At 40.3% G+C, this 26222-nt stretch overlaps 1 protein-coding gene across 1 annotated transcript in view; it reads left to right on the top strand.

Annotated features, from left to right (window-relative positions):
- Positions 1-26222, top strand: part of LOC132141207 (androgen receptor-like) — a 73244-nt gene that overhangs the window by 21647 nt on the left and 25375 nt on the right. Inside the window, exons 2-3 of the mRNA XM_059550526.1 lie at positions 2716-2867; positions 6104-6220. Coding sequence (XP_059406509.1) covers positions 2716-2867; positions 6104-6220 — 269 coding nt within the window. The remainder of the gene's footprint in view (positions 1-2715; positions 2868-6103; positions 6221-26222) is intronic.

Genomic DNA, 26222 nt, shown 5'->3' with positions numbered 1-26222 from the left:
GGACATTTTACATATTTGGTTTATACTAATTTATGAAATGTCACTGCAAAAAAACATTTAGATAGACACATTTAACTTTTGATTCACAGAAAAAATTACAATCCTAGAGGAGGGCATTTTTACCCACTCTATCCATGAATTATTATGAATTGTCAAGTAGTCTGCTTGATCCAGATACTTATATGCAATGTGGGTTGACAAAACTACAAAAACCAGACATCACATAGGGCTAAATTAATAACATTTTATTAAGCAGCAGGGAAAATGAACGTGCTTTTGTTATGTTAATTTGTGTTATTCTAATGTTTTGTTCTTTGATCTAAAACACAGACAATGCATGGACATCCGCTTTCATTTCAGTGGGCTTAAACAGATCTATCTTTACATCAGATTTAGTTCAAAAACAACTGACAGTTGTGAATTAAATATGATTTTCAGTTACAATAATTAATCCTAAAATTCAACATTAATAACCTTCATTTCGTGGCATCAGTCAGGTTCCGGTTCTTGTCAGACTTGTGGATACAGTTCACTGGAGACTCTGAATGGATCATTTGAATCAGTGAGTTGTTGACTCGTGAACAGCTGCAGTCAGATCAGTCCAATTCATGAATTAATAATTTGGTGTGATTTGTGAACCGATTTAACAGGTTCATTGAAAAGAATCAGTCCTTTCATGAATCGGACAACACTTTTGTGATTTCTTCATTTCAAAATAAGGAGTAACGATATGTTTTATGGAATCTAGTGGAGTAAATGGTATAATCTTATGTTTTGGAATGTAGTGAAGTAAAAGTAAAAGTTAATCAAAATAAAACTACTCCAGTAAAGTACAAATAATTAAAATATGAATCACAGCTGGAAAATGATTGGCATCCAAACCAAAATTCTAATATGTCATACAGGCGTAGTACAATGTCAGGGTTAATTAGGTGAACTATTCCTTTACTGGAAAATTTATTTATGGGCAAAATATGTCTATGTCTAAAATATGTTTTTATCTGGGATATGTTAAAATAACATTAATGGAACAGAGTGTTGGAAGCAAAGGAATGACAAACACAAGCCTCACACTAGGTGAGGAAGCATGGGAAATAATCGTACACCTGACAGAGGCACGAATCATGGCAAAAATTTACTAAGCAAAGATGAAGATAAACGCATGCTCCCCTTCTAGTATTTCAAAAATGTTATTTGGGTGTTGTTAAGCTATCAAGTTATGGCGTATCTATAGTAATGAGGAAGATTAAAGATCTTGTCAGTGGTAATAGTAAGTGAGAGCAAACCAACACCATTTGAGTCCCAGGTGAGAGTGTGTGTGGTGTGACTGCTCTGGCTCGGAACCTCAGTGCAACTGTATTTTTAGCCCAAGTGACCTTCTTAAACATGGCGATGCATGAGGTCAAAGCAATAGCTGCCATAATGCTGATAGTGGGAGACACCCAGACCCTGTGATTGATATAGCTTCTTTGGAAAGTGCCACAGCTGGCAGGTCAGTAGTATAAGTGAAACAACCAAAACACATCCAAAGAATGCCAGGACCCCCATACAGCATTAGAGTGATTTTACCCATATCAAGGCCTAACTGGAATCTGCACAGATTTCTGGAAAATTCCAGTATTGTGATTTACAAAAGTTCCCACACATTTGTTTAGTCAGGTTTTTATTTTTTATAAATCTCTCATACCCAATGCAGACATGTTTTCAAGTTGCAATGAATGGTCATTTCCTCGTAATTTATTTCTTGCCATTATTATAAGATGGCCATCTTTCCATTCTTCCATTCATCTACGGGGTTGATCTTTCATTTGTCATCAAGCAGACAGATCGTTAGACTCTCGGAAATATCATGAACCAGCAGCACCTAACCGTGTGTATGTAAGGAAAAAAGAGGTGAAAACGAGAAAATAGAAAACAAAGGTGACAATGAGATTTCTTTTTTTTTCTTTTTTTATGTAGGTCTGGACTGTCACAATGTATTGCCTGAGTTCTCTATTTCTTTATTTTACTCTTTCTTTTACTAAAAGTTATTATAATATACAACATTTAACCACTTCTTCTTGACAGCCAAGAAAATATCAGAAATATGCCCTTGTCCTAATCGCAGTCATTTCGTTCACTTTTCCTTTCCCACTGTGTGTGGTGACAGAATTGGCTGCCATCATCAGAACGGAATAATCATGCTGAATGACTCTCTTTAACTCAAAATCTTTCCATCATTCCTTAAAGAATGAAGCAGTTATTACCCTTTATTAGAGACCTGGGACTTGCATTAGGATAATGTCACCTCTACTTACCACCATCATTTGACCAATGACACACACAGGCACATGCACCTGCTTTCAACTGTAAATTGTCATAGGGAATGGGATCACTGACTGCTGGACCTGCAAACTTATAATTTAGCAGCCTCACACTAGACAACCCATGTAAAACTTCAGAGAAATTCAGCTACAACCTACACTATTTTTTTTCTGCTCATCTGAATGTACACATGTATGCCCATTACTCCTACATTTCTGTATTTGTTTGGATGAAAGCTGGTATGCATGTTCTGTTCAAATAACTGATTATGAATCTCATATTTTCTTCACAATTGATATAACAGTGGAAGGACAAGTTCCATGTTTGTAGTATAATTGTTTTTTTCTGCAGATATAACAGAATGTCAGTGTTTTGTTATGCCATTAGTTTATGCTGTGTTTTTATTTTTAGGTTTGATGGAGGGAGGAGTGACATTTTCCCAATGGAGTTTTTCCTTCCTCCACAAAGGACGTGCCTAATCTGCTCTGATGAAGCATCTGGATGTCACTATGGAGCCCTCACTTGTGGAAGCTGCAAAGTGTTCTTTAAGAGAGCTGCTGAGGGTAATATAAACACACTCATTATAACAAAAGTCTGGCTTCGGATTGTATTAACGGCTAAATATATTCACCATATGTGAGGAGGAAATGTATCACTTTAATTAACACTTAAAATTGCAGCTATAAACTGTCATTAAAGATGCATTAAAAGCTGCCATAGAACGAATATACTTTCTGACCATGTGTCCAGTAAAGCTTTTATTGTTTTTAATCATATCACTTAAAATTGCAACAATTGGCACATCACACACAGGCATTCAGGAATTCAATAAAAAAGAGAAAACAGAAAGAGAGCAAGTAGGCGACACTTTGTGTCTTAAGTATACAGAAATTAGGGACACATTCTTTCCCTATTATGCAATCCAAAAGGACATAGAAATCTAATACTTACAAGCCTAGAAATTACAGACTTGGCTGTGAGATGTTTGAAGACTTGCCACAAACAATTAGGAATCAGTAGCTGGTTTTCCCCTTTGGGGCCAGTGCGAGCTAGGGCTTTCCAAGGGCAGGGCAGGGCGGGGGCAATAACCTCAGACCCGTAGCACCGAGCCCAAAATCATGCTGTGTTTCCACCATTGGGCCAGAAGCTCTGCTGCGCTTTACTAAAACTCATTGTTTACATGCCTCTTTGGAACAACGTCATGCAACCCCATCATTTCCCCAACAAAGAGAAGTTATCAGAAGAAATCTGTAACTATAACAAGATCACAAAACGAACATGATAGAAGATTCTGTTTGTTTGCATATTTTGTTGTTTACTTAAGATTTAAATCCAAAAGCATCAATGTTTTACAAGTTTTACAGTAATAAGTGATACATTGATCATAATGAATTAATTTGTCAGGATTGAAATTAAGTCACACAGAAATAAAGTGGTATTTACTGTAATTTCACCGAAGAATGAGGACATACATATTCGTGTCTGTTTCTGTTTCACATTTAGAAAGAATTTCATTTCTATACTTTTTCCATCTCAAACAGGTTATTTCAAACACTCACTTCTGTCGAAAAGTGAGTTCTGAGCTAAAATTATTTTAAAAGACTTTAATGCTACTGTTAGCTGTTAACTATATGAAATCATCTGTGGTGCTGATGATCTCCAGATGTGGAGAAACTGCACCTTTGTTCATAACCACTCCTCAAGCCTGAGCTGTCTCGTTTTAGCCCAAGGTTTTTGGCGGGCCAAAAAACCCTGGCCGTTGGCCCGCGGAAGCCCTGACAGGGCACGATTAAGCCCTGGAAGTGACAGTGGAAACATGACTGGCCCTGGCACGCGCTAGCATGCTTGCTTTTGGCCCGAAAGTGGAAACGCTAGTGGGACCCAAATGCTTGGCTCAAAATGCCCTAAGCATAGATTTCAGCATTATTCATGTCTCATTCATTTTCTTATTCTCATACCAAACTTGTATGACCATTTTTCTTGTATGGATCACAAAAGGAGTTATTAGGCAGAATGTGCAAGATGATCTGTTCTCTTTGATAAAAGTGGGTGGGGACCAGGCCAGTGAGAGTTTCTATTGGTAATTTCCAATGTATGAAAAAAAGCAGGGCTTGACATTCTACTTGATATCTTCATGGAAAACTTTTGTGTTCAGAAAACTTTTTTCTGAAGGATCATGTGAAGACTGGAGTAATGCATGCAGAAAAATTTAGTGTACAGTCAAATATTAAAACTTTTTTAAAGTTAAAAAGGTGCATTACAATATTCAGCCAACACTTAGGGTAACGACTAAAAAAAAAAAAAACAGGATATTGGCTTGGAAATTGCTAACGCTTGTGATAAGCACCTGTAATGAGAGTTCCCACCTGATGATCAGTAGTCCCAATTCTTTTAAAATGAACTATTTGTTAAAACATTATTGATTAATTCAGTGGGGAAGGCCTGGTGCAAAAAAAATCATCAAGATGCATACAAGCAAGTGCGGATCCTGCTTTTCTTCATTTGAAGTCATTACTGTACCTTTTATCAAATAAATGCAGCACAGAGACTCTTTTGAAAACATCACAAATCTTACTGACCCCAAACTTTTGAATGGTAATTTATGTTAGGTTTGCAACATGAGGATCAGTAAATGATGACAAGCTATGAGGTGAGGGTAGACTGAATATACACATAATATACAAATATATGCACTATATATATGCTATAAATATATAAGAAATTATATAAGTGATCATTTTAGGATCTGTATAAGTGTGCAAAGTTAACCCATGTTCACCCTTCAAATAAATGTTCAAATTAAAAATATAATACACACTTCTGATAAAGTCATGCCCTTTTTGCTTTGAACATCCACAGATTGTGGAACTAAACAATTTATCAAAGTTAAGAGGAGTTAAAAGATCTTGCCCCACAGCCAGCAATGAACTTCAGTTTAATCAAATACAGAAATAACACACTATTATACCATTTCAACAGTCATTAATGGAGACATGGAACAGTATACTAAATGGGGCAGTCTTATTGTTTTTTATGAATAATTGTAGACAGATGTGTAACGTTAGAGAAGTCTTTCTGAATTTGTTTAAAGGTGACACAATTTCTTGCACAACTTACCATCGCCACTTTCTAAGAAGAGCCGCTCTTTTCAAACAGGTGTCCTGTGCGCTGACGAAAGATTTATAAATAACATATCTCAGCTGTGTAAAAAGATAACCTGCAAGATCTGATTACAGTTTGTACATTTGTTTGGCATTATGTCAAATCTGATTGTCATGGTGTGTTACCAAGTATTTTTATAAATTATTAAGTATCTTAAATGTTGATTTGTGTGGTAAGTTAATTGCATTGCTTTTTTGCTCAATTTAGTGTTGATTAGATTTTACTTCTGTTTTATTATTAGATCTTGTTGTAATTGTATGTAGGTCTGGCAGTGGATGTCTGTGACATCTCATTGTAATTTTATGTCAGACCTGACTGCAGCAGTTTCTCTGTATTCCTGATTAACACACACACACACACACACACCGTGGAACCTCTTTTCAAATCTCACTCTGCAGTTTTCATTTGGCTGTCCCCAGGTGCCCAAAGTGAGGGCTGCGACTGGCTAGTCATGTAACAGCTCCCTCTAATTGGAGCATTCTGCGTGTGTATGTGTGTGTGTTCTCCATTTTTATTCTGATCTACATTTTATCTTGGTGTAAAAATGATACATCTTACATCCAGATACAGAGCTTTACTTTGGCTGCCAACTGACCAAAAGTTTAAACTTCTGAAAAACATCTGTTTCTTCTTCTAGGGAAGCAGAAGTATCTCTGCGCTAGCAGGAATGACTGCACCATAGATAAACTGAGGAGGAAGAACTGCCCATCCTGCCGTCTGAGGAAGTGTTTCGAGGCTGGGATGACCCTGGGAGGTAAATGGTGTTCTTCCATATGTGCTCTACTCTGATGTGCTATAAAGTGACTAATAGTTCACCCAAATATGTCGCCATTCATGTACTCTCACGTTATTCCAAACAGGGTTATAATAGGTAACTAAAACAAGATTTTTTTTTTTTTTTTTGGAAAAATAAATAAATATAATTTTCATATTAAAATAATTAAGAAATACTTTTAATTAATTAATTAATTAATTTTTTTTAGTCTAAATTTAAATTTTGTCTAAATTTAGTTTAACATGATGTACTAAAATAAATACAATTAAAACTGAAATAAAAATGAATAAAAACTTATATAGACATATTTTGAAACGAAAAACTAATCAAAATGACAAAAATCACTAAAACCTTCCCCAAAAAATTATAAATAAGAACTATAGTAATATCTCAATGATACTTAAATAACTTTGGGTCTTTATAATTGTATTTTTCTTTTTTCTGTGGAACAAGAAGAAAGTTTTAAGAATCCTCGCTCATGTCTTTTACATTTCAGTTCACTGTCTCTTCAGTCTTTTACAGTTCATTATGACCACTAAAAAAAAGTATTGCACTTTTGTCCAGGTCTTTTGAAGGCATACTACTTTTTTGTGTGAGGAACAGGTCAAAACTTTAAATCCCTATTCTTCTCCCTCCAGTGGGTAGAGAACTGCTGTGAATCATCCAATAGTGAACCGAATCAGTCAAATTTGTGAACGAATCATTCAATTTGATTTGTGAACCTCACAGTCACTCAGATCAATCATGGAAAAGAACTGACTCAAAAGAATAATTTGTTCACAAAATGACCTCAAATAACATCAGCAGAGAAAATGGACTTACATTTCAATAATGACATTGTTGGGTGAACTATTTCTTCACAGCCCAGGCATAGTGAAGAGAAGTTTTCTAGCTCAATCACTGCATGGATCAAGTTATCTTACGTAACCCTAGGTTGTCCTTTTAAGTTAAACAAATTTCACTGGTTCTGGTCATTTGGTAATACATAAAGGTTTATTTTATGTGATATGACAGATGGCTTAAATTACATAAATCACTGTAATGACTTATACAGGAAGGAAATTACAAAGATAATTTACATTTGAAACTTTGAGTATTGATCAACCTAAAAAGCCCTCACCGTGGCTGATTTTTGTGTAAAAGGGCCAAAATGAACTTTTCACAGCACCTGTCATTTGTCAGTGAATTGAGAAAAATGACTATAATTATTCTCAAAGGCCATGAAAATGCATTTTGAACTAATTTTATTGAAATGATACATTTTTGTCCCTATTACAAAAGAGTTATTAAGCATTTTTTCTCTTGCATTTTAATGACAGACAATGCAAATGACTGTATTATATTTCCATTTTGGCACCTTGCAGGAATACACTCTCAGAGATAAAGATTAGATTAGATTAGATTCAACTTTATTGTCATTGCACATGTGGGTACAAGGCAATGAAATACAGCAAGGCAACGAAATACAGAAATAAAGGTAAAACATTGTCACTGGGGTAGGCCTATCCCGATAGTTGATAAATCAATTAATTGCACAATAAAAAAAAAATTGCTCTATAATTTTTTTGGCCGCGATAATTTCCTTTTTCAATTTTTATTAAAATTTTTTTTAATAATGTGGGGTTAGTCTGGAGCGCAGCCTGTGGACAGCCTGCGGCCTGAAAACACCCTCTCCGATGGCACAGATGTCCCAGGAATACAGAGATAAAGTCTCGCTAGAGTGACCAGCTTTGGGAAGCGCCTTTCATTTGCTTGTGGATATTTGCGTCTCAAGTGATATTGCATTGTACTTGCACTACTGCTTTATTTTAATACCACGTAGCATATTTTGCAAGTAACTTCATTGCCCTTTCTGTCTAAATGGTCCCACATAGTAGCTTACTTTTCATTCGCTTCATTTGGCTTGCTCAGCTAAATATGTCTGTAGGCGTGTGGTTGCGTGTTGTCAATGCGCCCAGTGAGTTAACACACACACACACACACACACACAGAGGGGCCATTCACATGTCGCGCCTAAAAACGCTAGGCGCTAGGTATTATGAGCGTGCATTGAAATAATGAACTTGAGTGCCCAAAACACACAATATGTGAACGGCCCCTTCATTTGTCAAAATGTTTACTTTCGGTTAACGGTTAAACTGTCAATATGAGCATCCATAACTGGCATATAAAAATAATATGACATACAAACATACTAAATTAATTACTTTTAAGCCACACAAAATCAACATGTTGGTATTTCTTGCTCGGAATCTGCCATAAAATAAAATAAACGTTTATTGATATTTGAAAAGGTGTACCTGCGTTATTATGCCATTATCATTATATTAGGTGAAACTGGTCTTAGAACGAAAATATTATCGTTTATCGTGATAATTTCTTAGACAATTTTTCGTCCAGCAAAATTTGTTATCATGACAGGCCTACAATGGGGTGGTACGTTTACAAAAGTTACACTTTTGTACCTATTAGGTTCTAACATGTACACTTTAAGCACTAATATGTACCTTTAATGTACCAAAATGGACCCTTTAGGTACAAATATGTACCTTTTGAAAAGGTACCGCCCCAGTGACAGTTATAGTAGTGTAGTTCACCCAAAAATGAAAATTATGTCATCGTTTATTCACCCTCAGGCTGTTCCAAACCTGTATGGATTTGTTTTATGACTTTCTGTTGAACATAAAATATGATATTTTGAAAAATGTGGGTAACCAAGCAGTTGCTGGTCCTAATTGACTTCCATAGTATGGAAAGAAAAAAGTTTTCAATGGGGACCAGAAACTGTTCTTCAAAATATCTTCTTTTGAGTTCAGCAGAAGAAAGAAATTCATTCAGAATTTTCATTTTTGGGTGAATTAATATGAGAAATATCCTATGTATCCTACCACATGCATTTCCAGGCAAATGTAAGAAGGTAAATTGTCCACTCAGGATACACAAGTTGCAAAAGGTTATTATTTTGGACATGGATTGCATTTCTTTGGTTTAAATCGCTCATGTGGCTTCCATCAGCATGAGTCATGCAATCATTCTTATACTTCTGCTTAAACCTTGTATTGCATCGATGCCCCTAATAAAGTTGCCTGCCAGCTGAAGAGTAACTCACCAGAACCAATGTTTACAAGGATATGGCTGTCGGAGAGTGCTGTTTTTGGACCTTGTTTGTGTATGAAGCTCTGAATCTTTAGATAAATTGAGTTGTCATGGTAATGCAGCTCGATGGCAGCTGAGCCATTTTAAAGACTGCTTTGAGAGAGAAAGAGGGAATGCATGTGGGTGGTGTCTTCAGGTCATCTGTGGGGAACTCCTTTACTGAAGTAGTGCAATCAGCTTTGCAGTTCTCCATGATCTCTCCCTCTAGGACCCTCTGATGAATTATTGATGAATAATTAAGGGTTTATCTCTCTGGTCTACATTAAGAGGTCTCCCTCTCTTAAGGTCCCCCCCACCTGCCCCTTTTGTCTCTCCAAAGGGCTTTCACTAATTGAATAAATTTGCACAGCAATAGATAATGGAACAGAATTGTTTATTGTATGCTGCTTTTATCACTTAAATTACAGGATACTTATTGTTCATTAAATCACATTTCATTTTTTAAAAGCAGATGCTGTAGATTATTCTGAAGAATAGGCAATTTCATTTCATTGGGACTTTTCAGTTTGTTTTATAACTTTTAACTTTTTTTTTGAGACTGTATACAGTAGGTCACTGGGTAATGAGTTCCAATCAGCTTGATTGTGATCACTGATCCTCTTTTAGTTTTTCTGTCTCATTCTTGAATGGATTAAATTAACTCCAATTCCAACCCACTATTAATAAACTAATTAAACTGTAATTCAAATAATATTTCATTAGTACTGCTTGAGCACAAATGACAACTTTAAAAGCACATCTTCATTGATACTTGGATGGAAAACATTGGATGGTCGAAGTAATCTGTATTTATTTAGTCTTCTGCAGATTATGATTTATGAAGCTTCCCAAAGAACAGACCTAAATGAATGAGAAAGGTTTAAATAAAAGTGTGAAAATTTGGATCTTAAAATCAGACATTGATGAGAAGATGAAAGATGACTGGACAACATGAAAGATGTTGGAAAACCATAGAATTTGCAGTTCCTGGAGGAGTTTTCTGAAGAACAGTGGGCAGTTAAAAGCAACTAACAATATATCCCAAAATAATCAAAAAGTCTGAGCTGTCTCAACTAAAATAAATTTGCACTGATTGATGTGAATATATGTCAGTGCCCTTGTGTGGCCATGACTATGTGCATATATGTACACACTCCCACTCAAACTACCATTGATGTTTAAGAAAGATTTCTTATTATTACCAATATATGTAGTTATTTTGAGTTACAGTATATAGAGAATAATTTATAGCTCTATAAGCTGTGCAAAATACAGTTCTTAACTGTAATTTTGTTGCAGCAGTATTCAATAGCAGACAAATTACTCATTAATAAAAAAAAATTCCATGTGGTCAGGAAAGTACAGAGGTCAAAATGAAGTTTCCGTGACAGATATTTACTGTTTTTATATTAACTATAGACAGCATCACCTTGACCTTGATAAATTATGTATAATTGCTAATATTTATCTAGAACATCCACTGGCATATATGTTATAAAACGTACTCAGTTACTAACGTAACCTCGGTTCTCTCTAGAAGAGGGAACGAGTACTGCGTCTTAGCTAAGACGCTACGGGAAAAGTCTCTTTCCACGAAACACTGAAGCAAAAAATTATCCTTAATTTTGAATTATTGTAAAGCGCATTTGCAGAAGCACACAGCCATAGGCGAGACGGCTCGCTCGCTCATTGGCTGCTCTGCGGCAACTGCACAAGCCTATCGAGCGCAGGCTGATGCAACATCAGACCAATGAGGGCCCTCGCGCCCTCCATGCCACTTCCCGCCGAAACGGGTGTGGCCTAGCCCTATAAAGGGAGCTCGAAAAGGCTGACTCACCTGATTTATTTCATCGCCGAAGCGAACCAGAGTGAATCGTACGCAGGCAGAGAACGCAGTACTCGTTCCCTCTTCTAGAGAGAACCGAGGTTACGTTAGTAACCGAGTACGTTCTCTTACGAGAGTTCTCTCGTACTGCGTCTTAGCTAAGACGCTACGGGAACCCCATGTAAAGCGCCGTGCGCGCAGGGATCACACACCAATAAACCTGGAAGCGACGCCCAGGATTTACAGTGCACAATCACCAGAGGGACTCCTAGAACAGGAGGGGGGGGGCCCTCCGTCCCATATCTAGCAGCGTCCGTAGACGTGGCAATATGACATCACATAATCAAGGCAAGGCCTGACCAATGTGGTAATGTGGGTCTTACGCAATACTGCCCATATAACAGTCGGCAGCGCATAGCGCTTGCGATCTCAGAGTTCCAATCAGGACCCTGATTCAACTATACCGACAGCAGCTTTGCTTGCAGGGCGGGAACCTCCAGGTTATAGATCCTGATAAATGTAGACGGCGAGGCCCATCCTGCCGCCATACATATATCCTGTAAGGAGATCCCACTAGACCACGCCCACGACGAGGCGACGCCTCTTGTGGAGTGTGCTCTGACGCCCAGTGGGCACTGAAGGCCCCTGGAAGAGTAAGCTAACGCTATGGCGTCAACTATCCATCTGGATAGGCTCTGTCTCGAAACAGCCATTCCCTTGGAACGTCCACTGAACGAGACAAACAGTTTCTCAGTCTGTCTGAAGACAGCGGAGCGAGACACATAAGCTCTTAAAGCCCTAACGGGGCAAAGAAGACTCAAGTCTCCATCCTCTCCTGACACCGACAGGGCAGACAGGGAAATAACCTGAGCCCGAAACGGCGTGTTGAGGGATTTCGGCACATAACCGTGCCTAGGTTTGAGTATGACCCTTGAGTCATTAGGCCCAAACTCCAAGCACGTCGGGCTCACCGAGAGCGCGTGCAGGTCACCCACACGCTTCACTGAAGCGAGAGCCAACAAAAACACCGTCTTGAATGACAGATGTTTGAGGCTAATCGTTCGGATAGGCTCAAGAGGGGAACCTTTCATGGCCTCCAAAACCGTTGAGAGGTCCCATACAGGGACTGACGGAGGTCTGGGAGGATTCAGCCTCCTAGCTCCTCTAAGGAAGCGGATGACCAAATCGTTCCTTCCTATTGACTGACCGAGCGTTGTCTCAGAAATGCTGCGATAGCCGCCACATAAACTTTGAGCATGGAGGGGGCTCTGCCCTTATCCAACAGCTCCTGTAGGAAGGAGAGAACCTCCGTCACCTCACAACTAAGGGGTGAACGTCCCCGAGCTGTGCACCAGCTGGAGAATACTGACCACTTCGAGGCATACAGCCGTCGAGTCGACGGAGCTCTAGCCTGAGTGATGGTATTTAGCACTCCCACTGAGAGATCAGCGGGTAACCGTTGAGCGTCCACACATGGAGGGACCACAACTCCGGTTGAGGGTGCCAAATCGAGCCCCTGGCCTGCGAGAGGAGGTCCCTCCTCAACGGCACTGGCCACGGGGCAGTGTCTGCTAACTGCATCAAATCTGGAAACCATGGTTGGTTCTTCCAAAGTGGTGCTACAAGCAGCACTGAGCATCTCGTTTCCCTCACCCGTTCTATCACCTACGGAAGGAGGGAGACGTGGGGGAAAGCATAGAGCGGGCAGCACGGCCACCTCTGTGACAGCGCGCTTTCGTTCTTGGAAAAGAACGCGGGGCAGTGAGCGTTTTCGTGGGACGCGAAGAGGTCCACTTCCGGCCTGCCAAATCTCTCCCACAACAGCTGGACTGTCTGTGGGTGTAGAGACCATTCGCCCGTGGGAATGTTGTTTCTGAACAGTCTGTCTGGACCCAGATTCTGTAGCCCAGGCACATGAACTGCTCTCAGCGAGCGCAAGTTGCACTGAGCCCAAACCAGGAGGCGTTCTGCCAACCTGTACAGGTTTCGGGACCTGAGACCGCCCTGGCGATTTATATAGGACACCACAGACATGTTGTCCGAATGGACTAAGACGTGGTGGCCCTTGATTCGGGGGACAAAAGCGCGTCAGCGCGTTCTCCACTGCCAGCATTTCCAGACAGTTGATATGTTGGAGCTTTTCCCGTTCTGACCACAGGCCAAAGAACGGTCTGCCCTCGAGCAGTGCTCCCCATCCCGAAGTGGAGGCATCTGTCGACACCATTTTCACTTTCGAGGAAGTCCCCAGGCTTACACCTGATTGGTACCAGTCGTTCGCTGTCCAGGGTTTCAGGGCTGTAACACAGCTCTGATTGACCTTGAGACGCAACTGACCGGATATCCACGCTCCGCGCGGTACTCGCGCTTTCAGCCAGAACTGCAAGGGGCGCATGCGGAGCAGGCCCAACTGAAGAACTGGAGATGCTGAGGCCATGAGACCTAGCATCTTCTGAAATTCTCTGAGCGAGAAGGTCGCGCCGCAGCAGAGAGAGCTCGCTGCGCGCTGAATGCCCAACGCGTGCTGTGGCGACAGCCGCGACGTCATGGAGCGTGAGTCCAGAGCTATACACAAAACAGTATCGTCTGACTGGGGTTCAGTGAACTCTTCGTCCAGTTGACACTGAGACTGAGTTTCTCGAGGTGATCGAGTAAAATGGCCCCGTGTTCCACGAGCTCTGATCGTGATTGAGCCAGAATCAGCCAGTCGTCCAAATAGTTCAGCACTCGCATGCCTCTGAGTCTGAGAGGAGCGAGCGCTGCGTCCATGTACCTCGTAAACCTACGAGGAGCCGTGGACAAGCCGAACGGCAGGACTGTATACTGGTATGTCTGGCCCTCGAAGGCGAATCTCAAGTATCGCCTGTGACGTGACGCTATCTATATTTGAAAATACGCGTCCTTCAGATCCATCGTCATGAACCAGTCTCCTCTGCGAATATGTGCGAAGAGTTTCCTGGTCGTAAGTATTTTGAAACTGTGTTTCACCAATGCCTTGTTCAGCTGTCTTAGATCCAGTATGGGCCTGAGACCCCCGTCTTTCTTGGGCACTAGAAAGTATCTGCTGTACAGCCCCCCTTCGCTTTGAGCTTGAGATACAGGCTCCACAGCCCCTTTGCTCAACAGTTTTGATATTTCGGCCCGAAGTAGGTGTGCTACTTCTGTTTTGACCATAGTTTCAACGCGCGCTAAAAAGCGCGGAGGGTGTCGAAAAAACTGTAGCGAGTAGCCTCTCTTTATAATGTCTAGCACCCAATCCGAAACCCCTGGAAGCGCTGACCATGCATCTGCATGAATGGCTAAGGGTTGGATGCGAAGCGCGCTCTGTTGGCTGGGCAACGGCGGCACTTCGGTGTGCTGTAACATGGGCGTTATGCCTGTGACGTTTGAGGCGGGGAGCGCGCTGATCACAGCGGGCAGATCGCTCTTCCTCGACCCCGCCACGGTGCTTAACCGAGTGAGGGAGGGCTGAGCGGGTGCTGTGGGACTCGTGCTGTCTGTGAGTAACTGTGGGCTGTAAGTGTGCACATTTACTGCTTTCGACGCGCAGTCTGCCTGGGCAGAGCGCACGTGCACGGGTTTCGTTTTTACAGAAACCGCACGCTGTGTGTGACATAGTGTTTGTGGGCACTGAGGAGTGGGCACGTTTACTATGTAGTGCGCGCGTCGATCATATGGGCGCGAGCCCTGTGTGAAGGGCTGTGCTTATATGTGGAGATGGGCACTGAGCAGTGGGCATCGTCACTACATTTATAGCACCATCGGCCGTGGCCGGGACACCAGAAATTGGGGAAACACACTCTTTTCGGGAAATATCTGGGTAGCCGTGATAACGGCTTTTGTGTGCAAGCAAGCGAGCAACTGTACAGGCTTGCGCGTTGCAGAAAACGCTGAGACAGTCACAATTCCTGCAACTGAAACAGCGGCGGTCTCGAGCTGCGTTGCTGACGCTGTTGCGATGAAGCAGCAGGAGGCGGGGCTGAGAGCTTTGCGGGGCCGGTCTAGCACGACTCGCTGCAGAACCGGAGCGCTTCGGCAAGAAGTGCTTGAAAGCTTGCTACGCTTTCTGGTCCTCGACGAATCTCTCAACAAACTCGTTGACAGACGATCCGAAGAGGCCAGCGGGAGTCAGCGGGGCGTCGAGGAACGCAGCGCGCTCAGACTCTGCCATGTCTGATAGCGTCAGCCATAGATGTCTCTCAGCCACAGTAGCGGAAGCCATAACCCGTCCCATGGCCTGTGCAGCGGACTTAGTAGCGCGGAGAGAGAGATCCGAAGCACTCCTCAAATCCGCGAGACAGATAGCTTCAGGTCCCATCTCATCCAGTTTACGGAGGAGATCACCCTGGAAAATCTGCAGCATGGCCATGGTGTGTAACGCAGACGCAGCCTGCCTAGCAGCGGAAAAGATCCGCGCAAGCAGAGATGACGTCATGCGGCAGGCTTTCGATGGCAACGCCACCTCAGCTCCTTCTCGATATCAGCCCGTCTGCTGGGCTTCTGAGCAGAAGGCGCGAGATCCCCGGAGCTCGCCCAACCCTCACTGCCCGAAGCTAGCAGAGAGCACGTGTCCTCTTCCCCCGACGCGGCCCTGAGTTCCACTTCTTTGGAAGACGCGGCAGCAGACAGCGGGCGCTGACCATCGGGAAGCGATGCAGGGGAGGCCGGTGAAGCAGGGAGAACCGGCGAGCTCGGTTGAGCTGGAGACGGTTCCGGAATTCGCTGGGAGCGGCGCTTTTTACGGCGCTGCGGCGCAGCAGGGAATGCAGGCTCGGAGAAGAATGCCAGGCGAGTCCTCAGAGTCACCATCGGCAGTAGCTCTCAGTGAGGGCAGCCGCCGTCAGCGAGCGCGAGCGCTGCATGATCCTCACCCAGGCAGGAGACACAGATGACGTGACGGTCTCCTTCGCTGAGCGGGGCTCTGTACAAGCCGCACGAGGGCATCTTTAAAAAGACGCAGCTCTTTTATGAGTGTGTGTCGCAGGGCGAACACACACGAGGATACAAAAAGGATATAGGCGCCGGAACGCGCAGCAGGAACGGCAGTGGAAGGCGGCGTAGGCCAGCGGCTTCAGGAATGGCTCGTCCCGCTGAGATGCTATCGACGGCGCTTGCTTCCTCTTGTGATCCAACAATGCGTGAGCTTCGTTGAAGAGATGAAAAATCAGGTGAGTCAGCCTTTTCGAGCTCCCTTTATAGGGCTAGGCCACACCCGTTTCGGCGGGAAGTGGCATCGAGGGCGCAAGGGCCCTCATTGGTCTGATGTTGCATCAGCCTGCGCTCGATAGGCTTGTGCAGTTGCCGCAGAGCAGCCAATGAGCGAGCGAGCCGTCTCGCCTATGGCTGTGTGCTGCTGCAAATGCGCTTTACAATAATTCAAAATTAAGGATAATTTTTTGCTTCAGTGTTTCGTGAAAAGAGACTTTTCCCGTAGCGTCTTAGCTAAGACGCAGTACGAGAGAACTCTCGTAAGAGAACCAGAGTTTTAAAATTGGAATAAGAAAAATACGGTCCGAATTATTCCTCAGGTGTGCTTTATTCTGAAGTAATGCATGGCTTTTAGTTAATCAAGTAGTAAGTTCCTGAGCAGACAGGTGCACTCCTTGACTTGCAATTATTATATTTCTTAGGCAGCTGATATAGGGCAGCATTACAGCACACTGAGGTTGTTTTCTTTGATTGCTGAGGAAGTGGCGGCACAGTAAGGGATCTAAATGAGGAGGAGACATCCAGTTTCAATTGGACACTGACTCTGAACGCACCCATCTGAAGTTATTATTGAGCACATGCTGAACAGGAGACAGAACGAGAGCATGTATTATACTATAATCAGTCAAATCTGTAACAACTTCCATCAGCGTCTAAATTACAGGAATAAGAGATAGAACTGAGATAGAGTGTGTGAGAGAGACTATAAAGTTTGGCAGAAAATATGATAGATGCGTGGTATTTCCAAAGGAACTGAAAGAAAAAAAAATGACAGGATGGGGAGGATTAGGAGAGCGGTCTCTCTTTGAATAGAGAAAAGAGAGGAGAAAGAGTGTTATCAGCACATTATAGAATTATGGCACTTTTGCCCCTCTAGACCCTCTCTGGCAGCTGGAGGCCATATTAACAGCATCTCAACACCTCTCACACTACTGTCTCACTGACACACACACACACACCCACACACACACACACACCCATACACACTGTTACACAGTCCTCTGCTCCTCGGTAAGATCGTCAGGGGTCTAGGTGAAAATTGAATATGTGATGAAAGTCATTGGGCATACAAGAGGAAAGAAGGAAGGGAAAAAGAGGGTAAAACACCATGGGAGAGAGATGCAGAAAGAGAGAGTGGAAGATGGATTAGAAACACGGAAAAAGAGGTTCAGTAATGAAAAGTTCAGACTCATTACATATGATTAACCTGCAAACCAGGTACATGAAAACATGTAAAGATACTACACATTTTTAGACTTCCAGTCTGAAAGCTACAATTTAGCATCCAAATGTCCATGTTAACCTTTTTGGACTGTAAGGAATATTTACAAAGTATATTCTGGAAGGACAAAAGTACTGCTGGTGTTAAAGGTTGTTTTACACAGGCAATGTCTGCTGCTATATCACCTTTCCTTCTGGGTATGGATTTATTTTTCATATTTCTAAACCATCTGCCACTCTCTTTTGGTGTATTTCTGCCCCATGGTGTTTTCCCCTCTTTTAGTCCTTCTTCTTTAGTGTGAGGAGTCACTTTCTAATTTGGGTATATTATGTCAGCTAAGAGTACAATAAGTAAAAAATGCTTGACGTAGGCTTGTACTTTGTACAGTAGGTCAGATCGATTTGCTGATCATTGATTAGTTGCATGGCACTTTCTATGATTAAGGTACAAAATAGGGTTTTTAAAAAATCCTTTAAAAGTGATGAACCTACAACCCGAATTCCGGAAAAGTTGGGACTTTTTTAATAAACGTTAATAAAATGAAAACTAAAAGACTTTCAAATCACATGAGCCAATATTTTATTCACAATAGATCATAGATAACATAGCAAATGTTTAAACTGAGAAAGTTTACAATTTTATGCACAAAATGAGCTCATTTCAATTTTGATTTCTTACAGGTCATATTTCTTACAGATATATTACAGGTCTCAAAATAGTTGGGACGGGGCATGTTTACCATGGTGTAGCATCTCCTTTTCTTTTCAAAACAGTTTGAAGACGTCTGGGCATTGAGGCTATGAGTTGCTGGAGTTTTGCTGTTGGAATTTGTTCCCATTCTTGCCTTATATAGATTTCCAGCTGCTGAAGAGTTCGTGGTCGTCTTTGACGTATTTTTCGTTTAATGATGCGCCAAATGTTCTCTATAGGTGAAAGATCTGGACTGCAGGCAGGCCAGGTTAGCACCCGGACTCTTCTACGACGAAGCCATGCTGTTGTTATAGCTGCAGTATGTGGTTTTGCATTGTCCTGCTGAAATAAACAAGGCCTTCCCTGAAATAGACGTTGTTTGGAGGGAAGCATATGTTGCTCTAAAACCTTTATATACCTTTCAGCATTCACAGAGCCTTCCAAAACGTGCAAGCTGCCCATACCGTATGCACTTATGCACCCCCATACCATCAGAGATGCTGGCTTTTGAACTGAACGCTGATAACATGCTGGAAGGTCTCCCTCCTCTTTAGCCCGGAGGACACGCGTCCGTGATTTCCAACAAGAATGTCAAATTTGGACTCGTCTGACCATAATACACTATTCCACTTTGAAATAGTCCATTTTAAATGAGCCTTGGCCCACAGGACACGACGGCGCTTCTGGACCATGTTCACATATGGCTTCCTTTTTGCATGATAGAGCTTTAGTTGGCATCTGCTGATGGCACGACGGATTGTGTTTACCGACAGTGGTTTCTGAAAGAATTCCTGGGCCCATTTAGTAATGTCATTGACACAATCATGCCGATGAGTGATGCAGTGTCGTCTGAGAGCCCGAAGACCACGGGCATCCAATAAAGGTCTCCGGCCTTGTCCCTTACGCACAGAGATTTCTCCAGTTTCTCTGAATCTTTTGATGATGTCATGCACTGTAGATGATGAGATTTGCAAAGCCTTTGCAATTTGACGTTGAGGAACATTGTTTTTAAAGTTTTCCACAATTTTTTTACGCAGTCTTTCACAGATTGGAGAGCCTCTGCCCATCTTTACTTCTGAGAGACTCTGCTTCTCTAAGACAAAGCTTTTATAGCTAATCATGTTACAGACCTGATATCAATTAACTTAATTAATCACTAGATGTTCTCCCAGCTGAATCTTTTCAAAACTGCTTGCTTTTTTAGCCATTTGTTTCCCCCTGTGCCAACTTTTTTGAGACCTGTAGCAGGCATTAAATTTTAAATGAGCTAATTAAGTGGATAAAAGTGTAAAATTTCTCAGTTTAAACATTTGCTACGTTATCTATGTTCTATTGTGAATAAAATATTGGCTCATGTGATTTGAAATTCCTTTAGTTTTCATTTTATTAAAATTTAAAAAACGTCCCAACTTTTCCGGAATTCGGGTTGTAATTCTTTTATCTTTTAAACAAATTGTCAAAAAATATCTAATATTTGAAAATGTTTACTGTTCAGCTCAGGTCAAACCAAACTTTACATCAGCTGCTTTGTCGTCCTGTCAGTTTATGAGACTCAGAATGTGAGGCATATTTATATTTATAGTTGAGAAATGAATAAATACATTTCTATATACATAATAAATTACATTGTGGATGGATTGCAATAGCTTTTATTTTGCATTATTTGAAAGAAAATATTTTTTTCTTACAATAACTGGGATTTACTTTTCGATGAATGTCAAAATATCAATATTTATTTAAATGACTTCTGTTTTAGCAGACTAGAGCTGTTACACTGCTCTATTTCAGTGTGAAACCTTTACTTCATTTGAACAAAAGAAACAAAATCAAATATTGGAGTTATGTCAAATTTAGTGGCCTATGGGTTCTGCTGACCTTTCATTCAAATACTGATTTAAATTTGGCACATATTGTCTTCATCGATTTGAACAGGTTTCTGCAAGTCTATGAGATGCATAAATTTAATGTTAACATAAGCATCACATTGTAAATGTGAAGCTCATCCTTCCTTTCGGAAAGCCTATAAAACCATAGCTTCCCACTGTTGCCAATAAGACTGTACTGATTTAAAATAAATAAATCAAGGATTGGGGAAATTCAAATGAAGTGATCCTTGAATCTGCCTGTTCAAAGAGATTGCTGACAAATGAAAAGAACCTTACATTCAAAACAAATCGTAGCAAAAAATGAAATTCCACTGAAATCCGAGACAGAAGAAGTATTTAGTCAAGAAGAAAGTATGATTTCTTACCTTAAAAGGAGTAGAAATTAGCTGAGTGAAACTTTGTGAAACTGAGAAACTCTGTGAGCTTAGACTCTTAATCAAGATTGGCAGATACAAGAACAGCTTCTGAAAAAGGTACTTCTGTGCCTGTGGTGCAGATTAAAATCGGACCTTCCCATGAAATATGTTTAAATCAAGGCAAATGCATTTCTATTCAAGTATGTAGCTAAACATATAACAGGCCTAGATTACATAACTAAACTGTTAAGCTAGTAAAGATAACATATAACATATTTACACACTTGACAGTATATATATTTTTATTTCTTTCTTAACTGATAAGTTACTCAATACTCTTTATCATCTTGCAAATATCTATGCCAGGCTTTCGATTTTGAATTCTGACTTTACTGAAGGGATTGCTTGGCAAAATCACGGCTGAAGGGATTTTTCTGATTTGGTAATGTAAATGTGGGGAATGTGGAGTGGAGTTAACATCAAGACTGCCCACGAGCTCTCCCACGAGCTGTCCCAGTGCAGCGCAGGGGAAAGATTTCACTCTCGCTTTGTTCCAAGCAAAGGGGACGTTCCAGGGCTTGAGGGGGGTAGTGACACTGGGTGTAACTAAAAAGGTGACACTGTCCGCTGAGGTCCGGTTGGGGAGTTACGGAACAGCCTAGCTTGGCGCTCTCATATTGCATAATTTTATTAACTGCTTATCCCCTGAATTGCATCTTTCATTACCACGCTATAAAGCACATATCCTGCCGTGCAGTCCATTTCACTGGTTAAGGTTAGGGTCAGGTGTGGGGTAGGTTTAGAGGTTAGCAATTTTGTAGCATAGAGTTTGAAGACAACACTGTGATTAGCACAACCAATAAAATCTTTAGAATCAGCTGTGTTACATGACATATATTGTCATGTAAAATAACATTTGCATATTAGCATCGACAAGGTGGGCTCGGACCCAACACTGTTGTCCCTACTAAGAGAGCTTCCTGTGATGATTATGTATCACATGTTCTCTCAGTTGGGTCATTTTACAAATTGTTAGCAGCAATATCTTAATTGACATTAGTTATTCACTCTAGTGGACTCTAGAGGACCTGCAGAGTCGAACTGTGATCTTAGTAACTCTCCTGGGTGAATCCTTCTTGGTATTGAGTCAGCAGCCTTCGAGTTAGTAGCCCACATCCGTAACCATTAGGCCCCATCCAAGTATATTAATGTATCCTAAGCTAGTGGTAGTGATTGCTTAATGCTCTATTATTTAAGACATGCTTTTTGCTACTGTAAGGGTGGAGGTTGTATCCTGCTGTGAGTATTTCCTTATCTTTCAAGAGTATTTCCTTGTATTTGAGCTCGAAATAAAGATGCTATGCCTCAGGCACAGAAGACATTATATTGTTTGCATGTAAACACACTTTGTTTTAGTACTGTTCTTCTGGGCATTCTGTGACTTCTCAGCTCTTTCAAATGAAGCGAAATTAAAGTGAACCTGTTTATGTCCAAGTCTATTCAGAAGTTTTACATCTATATAAAACATTCCACATTGAATCAGGAAGGAGCAAGTACAGTGACCAGTGAGGTTTCAGAGCTGGTGTGTATGAACTAGGGTTGGGCAAACAGATGATGCCATAATCCATCGCCGATAGCTGACAGACATCACAATATTGAGCCGGCATTGTAAAATTGTATGTATTGGAATGTAACGGGCTACCGCTAACTAGCAGCTAACTCATTTAGTAGCTCTGTAGAATGCGTTATTTGTTTTCCATGGCTTTCCAAATGGTGACCGTGATTTCACCAGGTACAACATGCTCCTGGATCAACATCCTTGATGATCCTGGAACAACATTTAAATTAACCAAGGTTAATATATATTTCAGGAAATATCTGTTTTAGGCTTACGATAAACGATAGGTGCTTCTACACCCTTGTTCATTTCAAACACTGATTTTAGGAACAAATTATGGGTAGGGTTAGGTTTAGGGGTAGTGATTGGGTTTAGTCTATATTTTTGGACCGTAAACAAAAGATTTTGATCCAGGAATCCACTCATTCATTCACTGTAGACATCATCTGTAGCCAATTTGGTAGACATACCACACCCAAGTGTGAACTATGAAAGCTCCAAAGAAAGTAATAAGAGGACATTTCTCTGAAGTCAACCTGACATCATCTGTTGAAGGAAGTAATACATTTTTCTGAATCAAACACACAATCACACACACGGTTTGCTTCATCCACTGCAAATTAATACCAAAATAACCAGACTCTGTGAGAGTGTGGATCTGTTGTATTTTAGTTATTTTGTTTAATGGGGTTCGGTATTAGATATTTGATGGGTGTGTACTTCAGTTATAATCATTATATGTTTGTGTATGTGTGCATGTGTGTGTAAAGGATGAGCTCAAGGCTAAGAGATTGGTCTATTTGTGTTGGCATTCATTTTCAGTGGGTGGAGTAGGCGAGTACGAGCAGGTCAGTCTAACCTGACCTATTTACAGTGTGTTATGCAAAGATCAGACTACCAGTAAAAGTCACAATACACAGAATTGCACACACCAAGTTGCTCTGTGAGCGAGTATAATTTTGATGAAGATACCAAGTCAAAACTGTAATATTTGCTTAACACCCCCCCCCCCCCCCCATTCTCCTCACTCTTCATTAAATGTGAATTATAAATTTCATGCAGTTTGATTACACATGATGGCAGAATCAGGTTTAATTTACTTGTTTGCATTTGAAGGAATAATTACTGGATTTATGAGAAGAAAAGGTGAAATGAAATGAAAATCAATGACTGTTTTAGAATACGTTCATATTTGAGAGTGGAAAGCAAGTAAGAGCAAGAAAACTCTAAAAGGACTTTACAACCTGAGCAACTGTTAGTGCTAATGACCAAGTGTTTTATTCACAACACTTAATTCTCTAATGACGATTCTCTAATGAACTATATATCATTTTTAAATAAAATAATTGAATTATGTTTAATTAATAATTTATATTATTATTTATTTTTCAAATAATAATGTTACTATCAAAACTAATAATTGAACATTGTAGTTTTTCATCATATTGTTGTTGGCCTTTTGTGAAATCAGTAATGGATATGAATTTCAAGGCAACAGTATGGCTTTTGCGTAGTTCTCTAATTAATACAATTGGCAGTGGTTGCATGTATTTCACATGTATTAATATGCAAACTTACATAATTATTCAATACCAGTTTCACACATCTATGTTTTTCAACAAAAATTTCTGCTTTAGATTCTTGAAAAATTGTTTAACGTCTTCATGTGAATATTCCTGAAATTTGTTTTTCTGATTTTAACTACACATAAATTTATGATCAGGAAATATTCCTGTGTCCCCCTCTCTCATAGCTACATTGTATGAGTAGATAGTTCCCATAATTTTAAAGTAAATCTTCACTACCGAATACCTTTTTTCTGCAATTAAGCACACTTTTTTGGCAGTTAGTCTTCCTATGGCTCAGTGGTAGAGCATTGGTTGTGGTTCTGCAAAAGGTTGTGGGTTCAATTCCCAGGGAACACACATGCTGATAAAAAAATGTATAGCCTGAATGCACTGTAAGTTCCTTTTGGATTAAAGCATCTGCTACATACATAAATGTAAACATTTATTTTTTATATTTGTACCACTGTTCAGAACTTTGCTAACTTACCATGTGCTGATTAGCATCTTTGAGCTAGGTTCAAAAGTATCTAAAATTGTTAGGACTAAAACAGTCACTACCAAAACATTTGGTGGAAATCTTTGTTTTTTGGAAGTTATCCCATTAAATTGTCACAACTGAAACGTCATAATTGTTTCAGTAGTGATAAAAGAGAAACACATAATCCTCATATTTGGGGGAAATAAAATTTTAGTATTATGGAATTTTTTGTATTTTAGTATGTTTTAGTATGTTTTAGTATGCAAGTTAAAATTATGTAATGTGATGTTTGTGGTCGCTACCAAAGCATGGGATGTTTTGTCACTACCGAAAATGTGCAGTCACTACCGAAACATGGGATTTTTTGTCAAAAAAATTAAGTATACTGAATTATCAACAGAGATGTTGTTAGTTTTTGTTTCAATGTATATTCAAACTAATGAATCTTTAACTTTTAAATAAGTATGATCAACTGCCATTGAATTATTAATTATTAAAAAAATATTTAAATAAAATTTTAATACAGGTCTAGTGGAAATAACTTTTTAAATATGGATATTTTTCTTACAAAACACATGGATTTGCTACAGGAGGCCTTCATTCACCCCCAGGAGATGTGTAAAGCACATTTTATTATGGATGTGTGTGCTTTATTTGACTGCTTTTGAACTACTGAACAAAAACACCCGCCCATGCCATTATAAAGCTTGGACACAAAAGAGCAAGGATATTTTTTTATATAACTCCCATTGGATACGTCTGAAAGAAGAAAATCATGTACACCTGGGATGCCTTGAGGGTAAATAAAACAAAAAAATAAAATATTTTTTATTTTGTGGTTAAATAACCCTTTAATATTTATGAAGTAAAATATAAGCTTGTCAATTTCGTTAGGTGTGCAGTGTGCTTCTGTACTTCTGAATGGCTGTGATATTCGAGTGATTCTCTCGCATTGTGGTGTTGTGTAATATCTGGTATGGACAGCCAAATTGCTTGTCACTGAAATCTTGTTGAGTTGCGTCTGGTTAGAACAAGGTGTTAACATTGGCCGGCAGAAGCCGCCAAGATACTCCACTGACGGATCATGGAAAGTGCAACTTAAATCTGTCACACTGGTGGTTGGATATATTCACGCTAGTTGAAAATATTTATTTTCACATTTTTATTTACAGCATTATCATAATAGGCTGTAATATTAACTTATTGATTTATTGGGTAGTTCAATGTGAAATCAGATATTGAGCAAAATGACATGATCCTTGTTTCACCAGGATCCTGGGTGAACACCTCTGTGAAGATTCAACTGTGAGATCGGTAGTCGATCAGGCTCCTCTTATCGAAGCATCAAATCTCTGTATCACTGGAAATAGTTTCCACTTAAATGTTGTGTGTGTGTGTGTGTGTGTGTGTGTGTGTGTGTACAGTGTTGGACAAGCTACTTGTAGTGAGCTAAGCTAACAAATGAAGCTTCACTACTCTAAAGCTACAGCCCTGTAATGTAGCAAACTAAGCTACAGCAATAGAAAAGAGAGTTCTCTGCGCTTCTGTAATCCACAGACAAACTGGTGCAACCAGGGCAGGACAAAACAATTCAAACAAAAGGAATCGCCGGTGCAGCACAGATGTCTACTGATTAAATTATTTATTAAAGGTGCATAACAAAAAATAAATGACTAACGTTTCGATGTGGTTACATCTTCATCAGAGTCCTTGGAGAGAATGAGCAATGAAGCCATTAATAAGGATCATCAACAGGTGTGATTAAGGGGGCGTTGGCCACCCAAAACAAATACATCCCTCTGAACCAAGGTGTCACACTCATAAAACAATCATTAAAGGGCAAGTGCCCACATTATTACAAAGATCACAATACAATGGGAGTAAAAATATATTAATCTTAAACACTGTATTTTAATATGCTTAGGTGTTTAAAGGAAGCATGTTAAACTCAATTCATCATTTAGACCTAGAGGTTCTCGAGTGTTAAGTGTATGTATC

This window comes from Carassius carassius, chromosome 5, assembly GCF_963082965.1.
Source record: "Carassius carassius chromosome 5, fCarCar2.1, whole genome shotgun sequence".
Taxonomy (NCBI): domain Eukaryota; kingdom Metazoa; phylum Chordata; class Actinopteri; order Cypriniformes; family Cyprinidae; genus Carassius; species Carassius carassius.
Note: the sequence above shows the minus strand (reverse complement) of the source record. Positions and strands in the feature narration are given on the sequence as shown.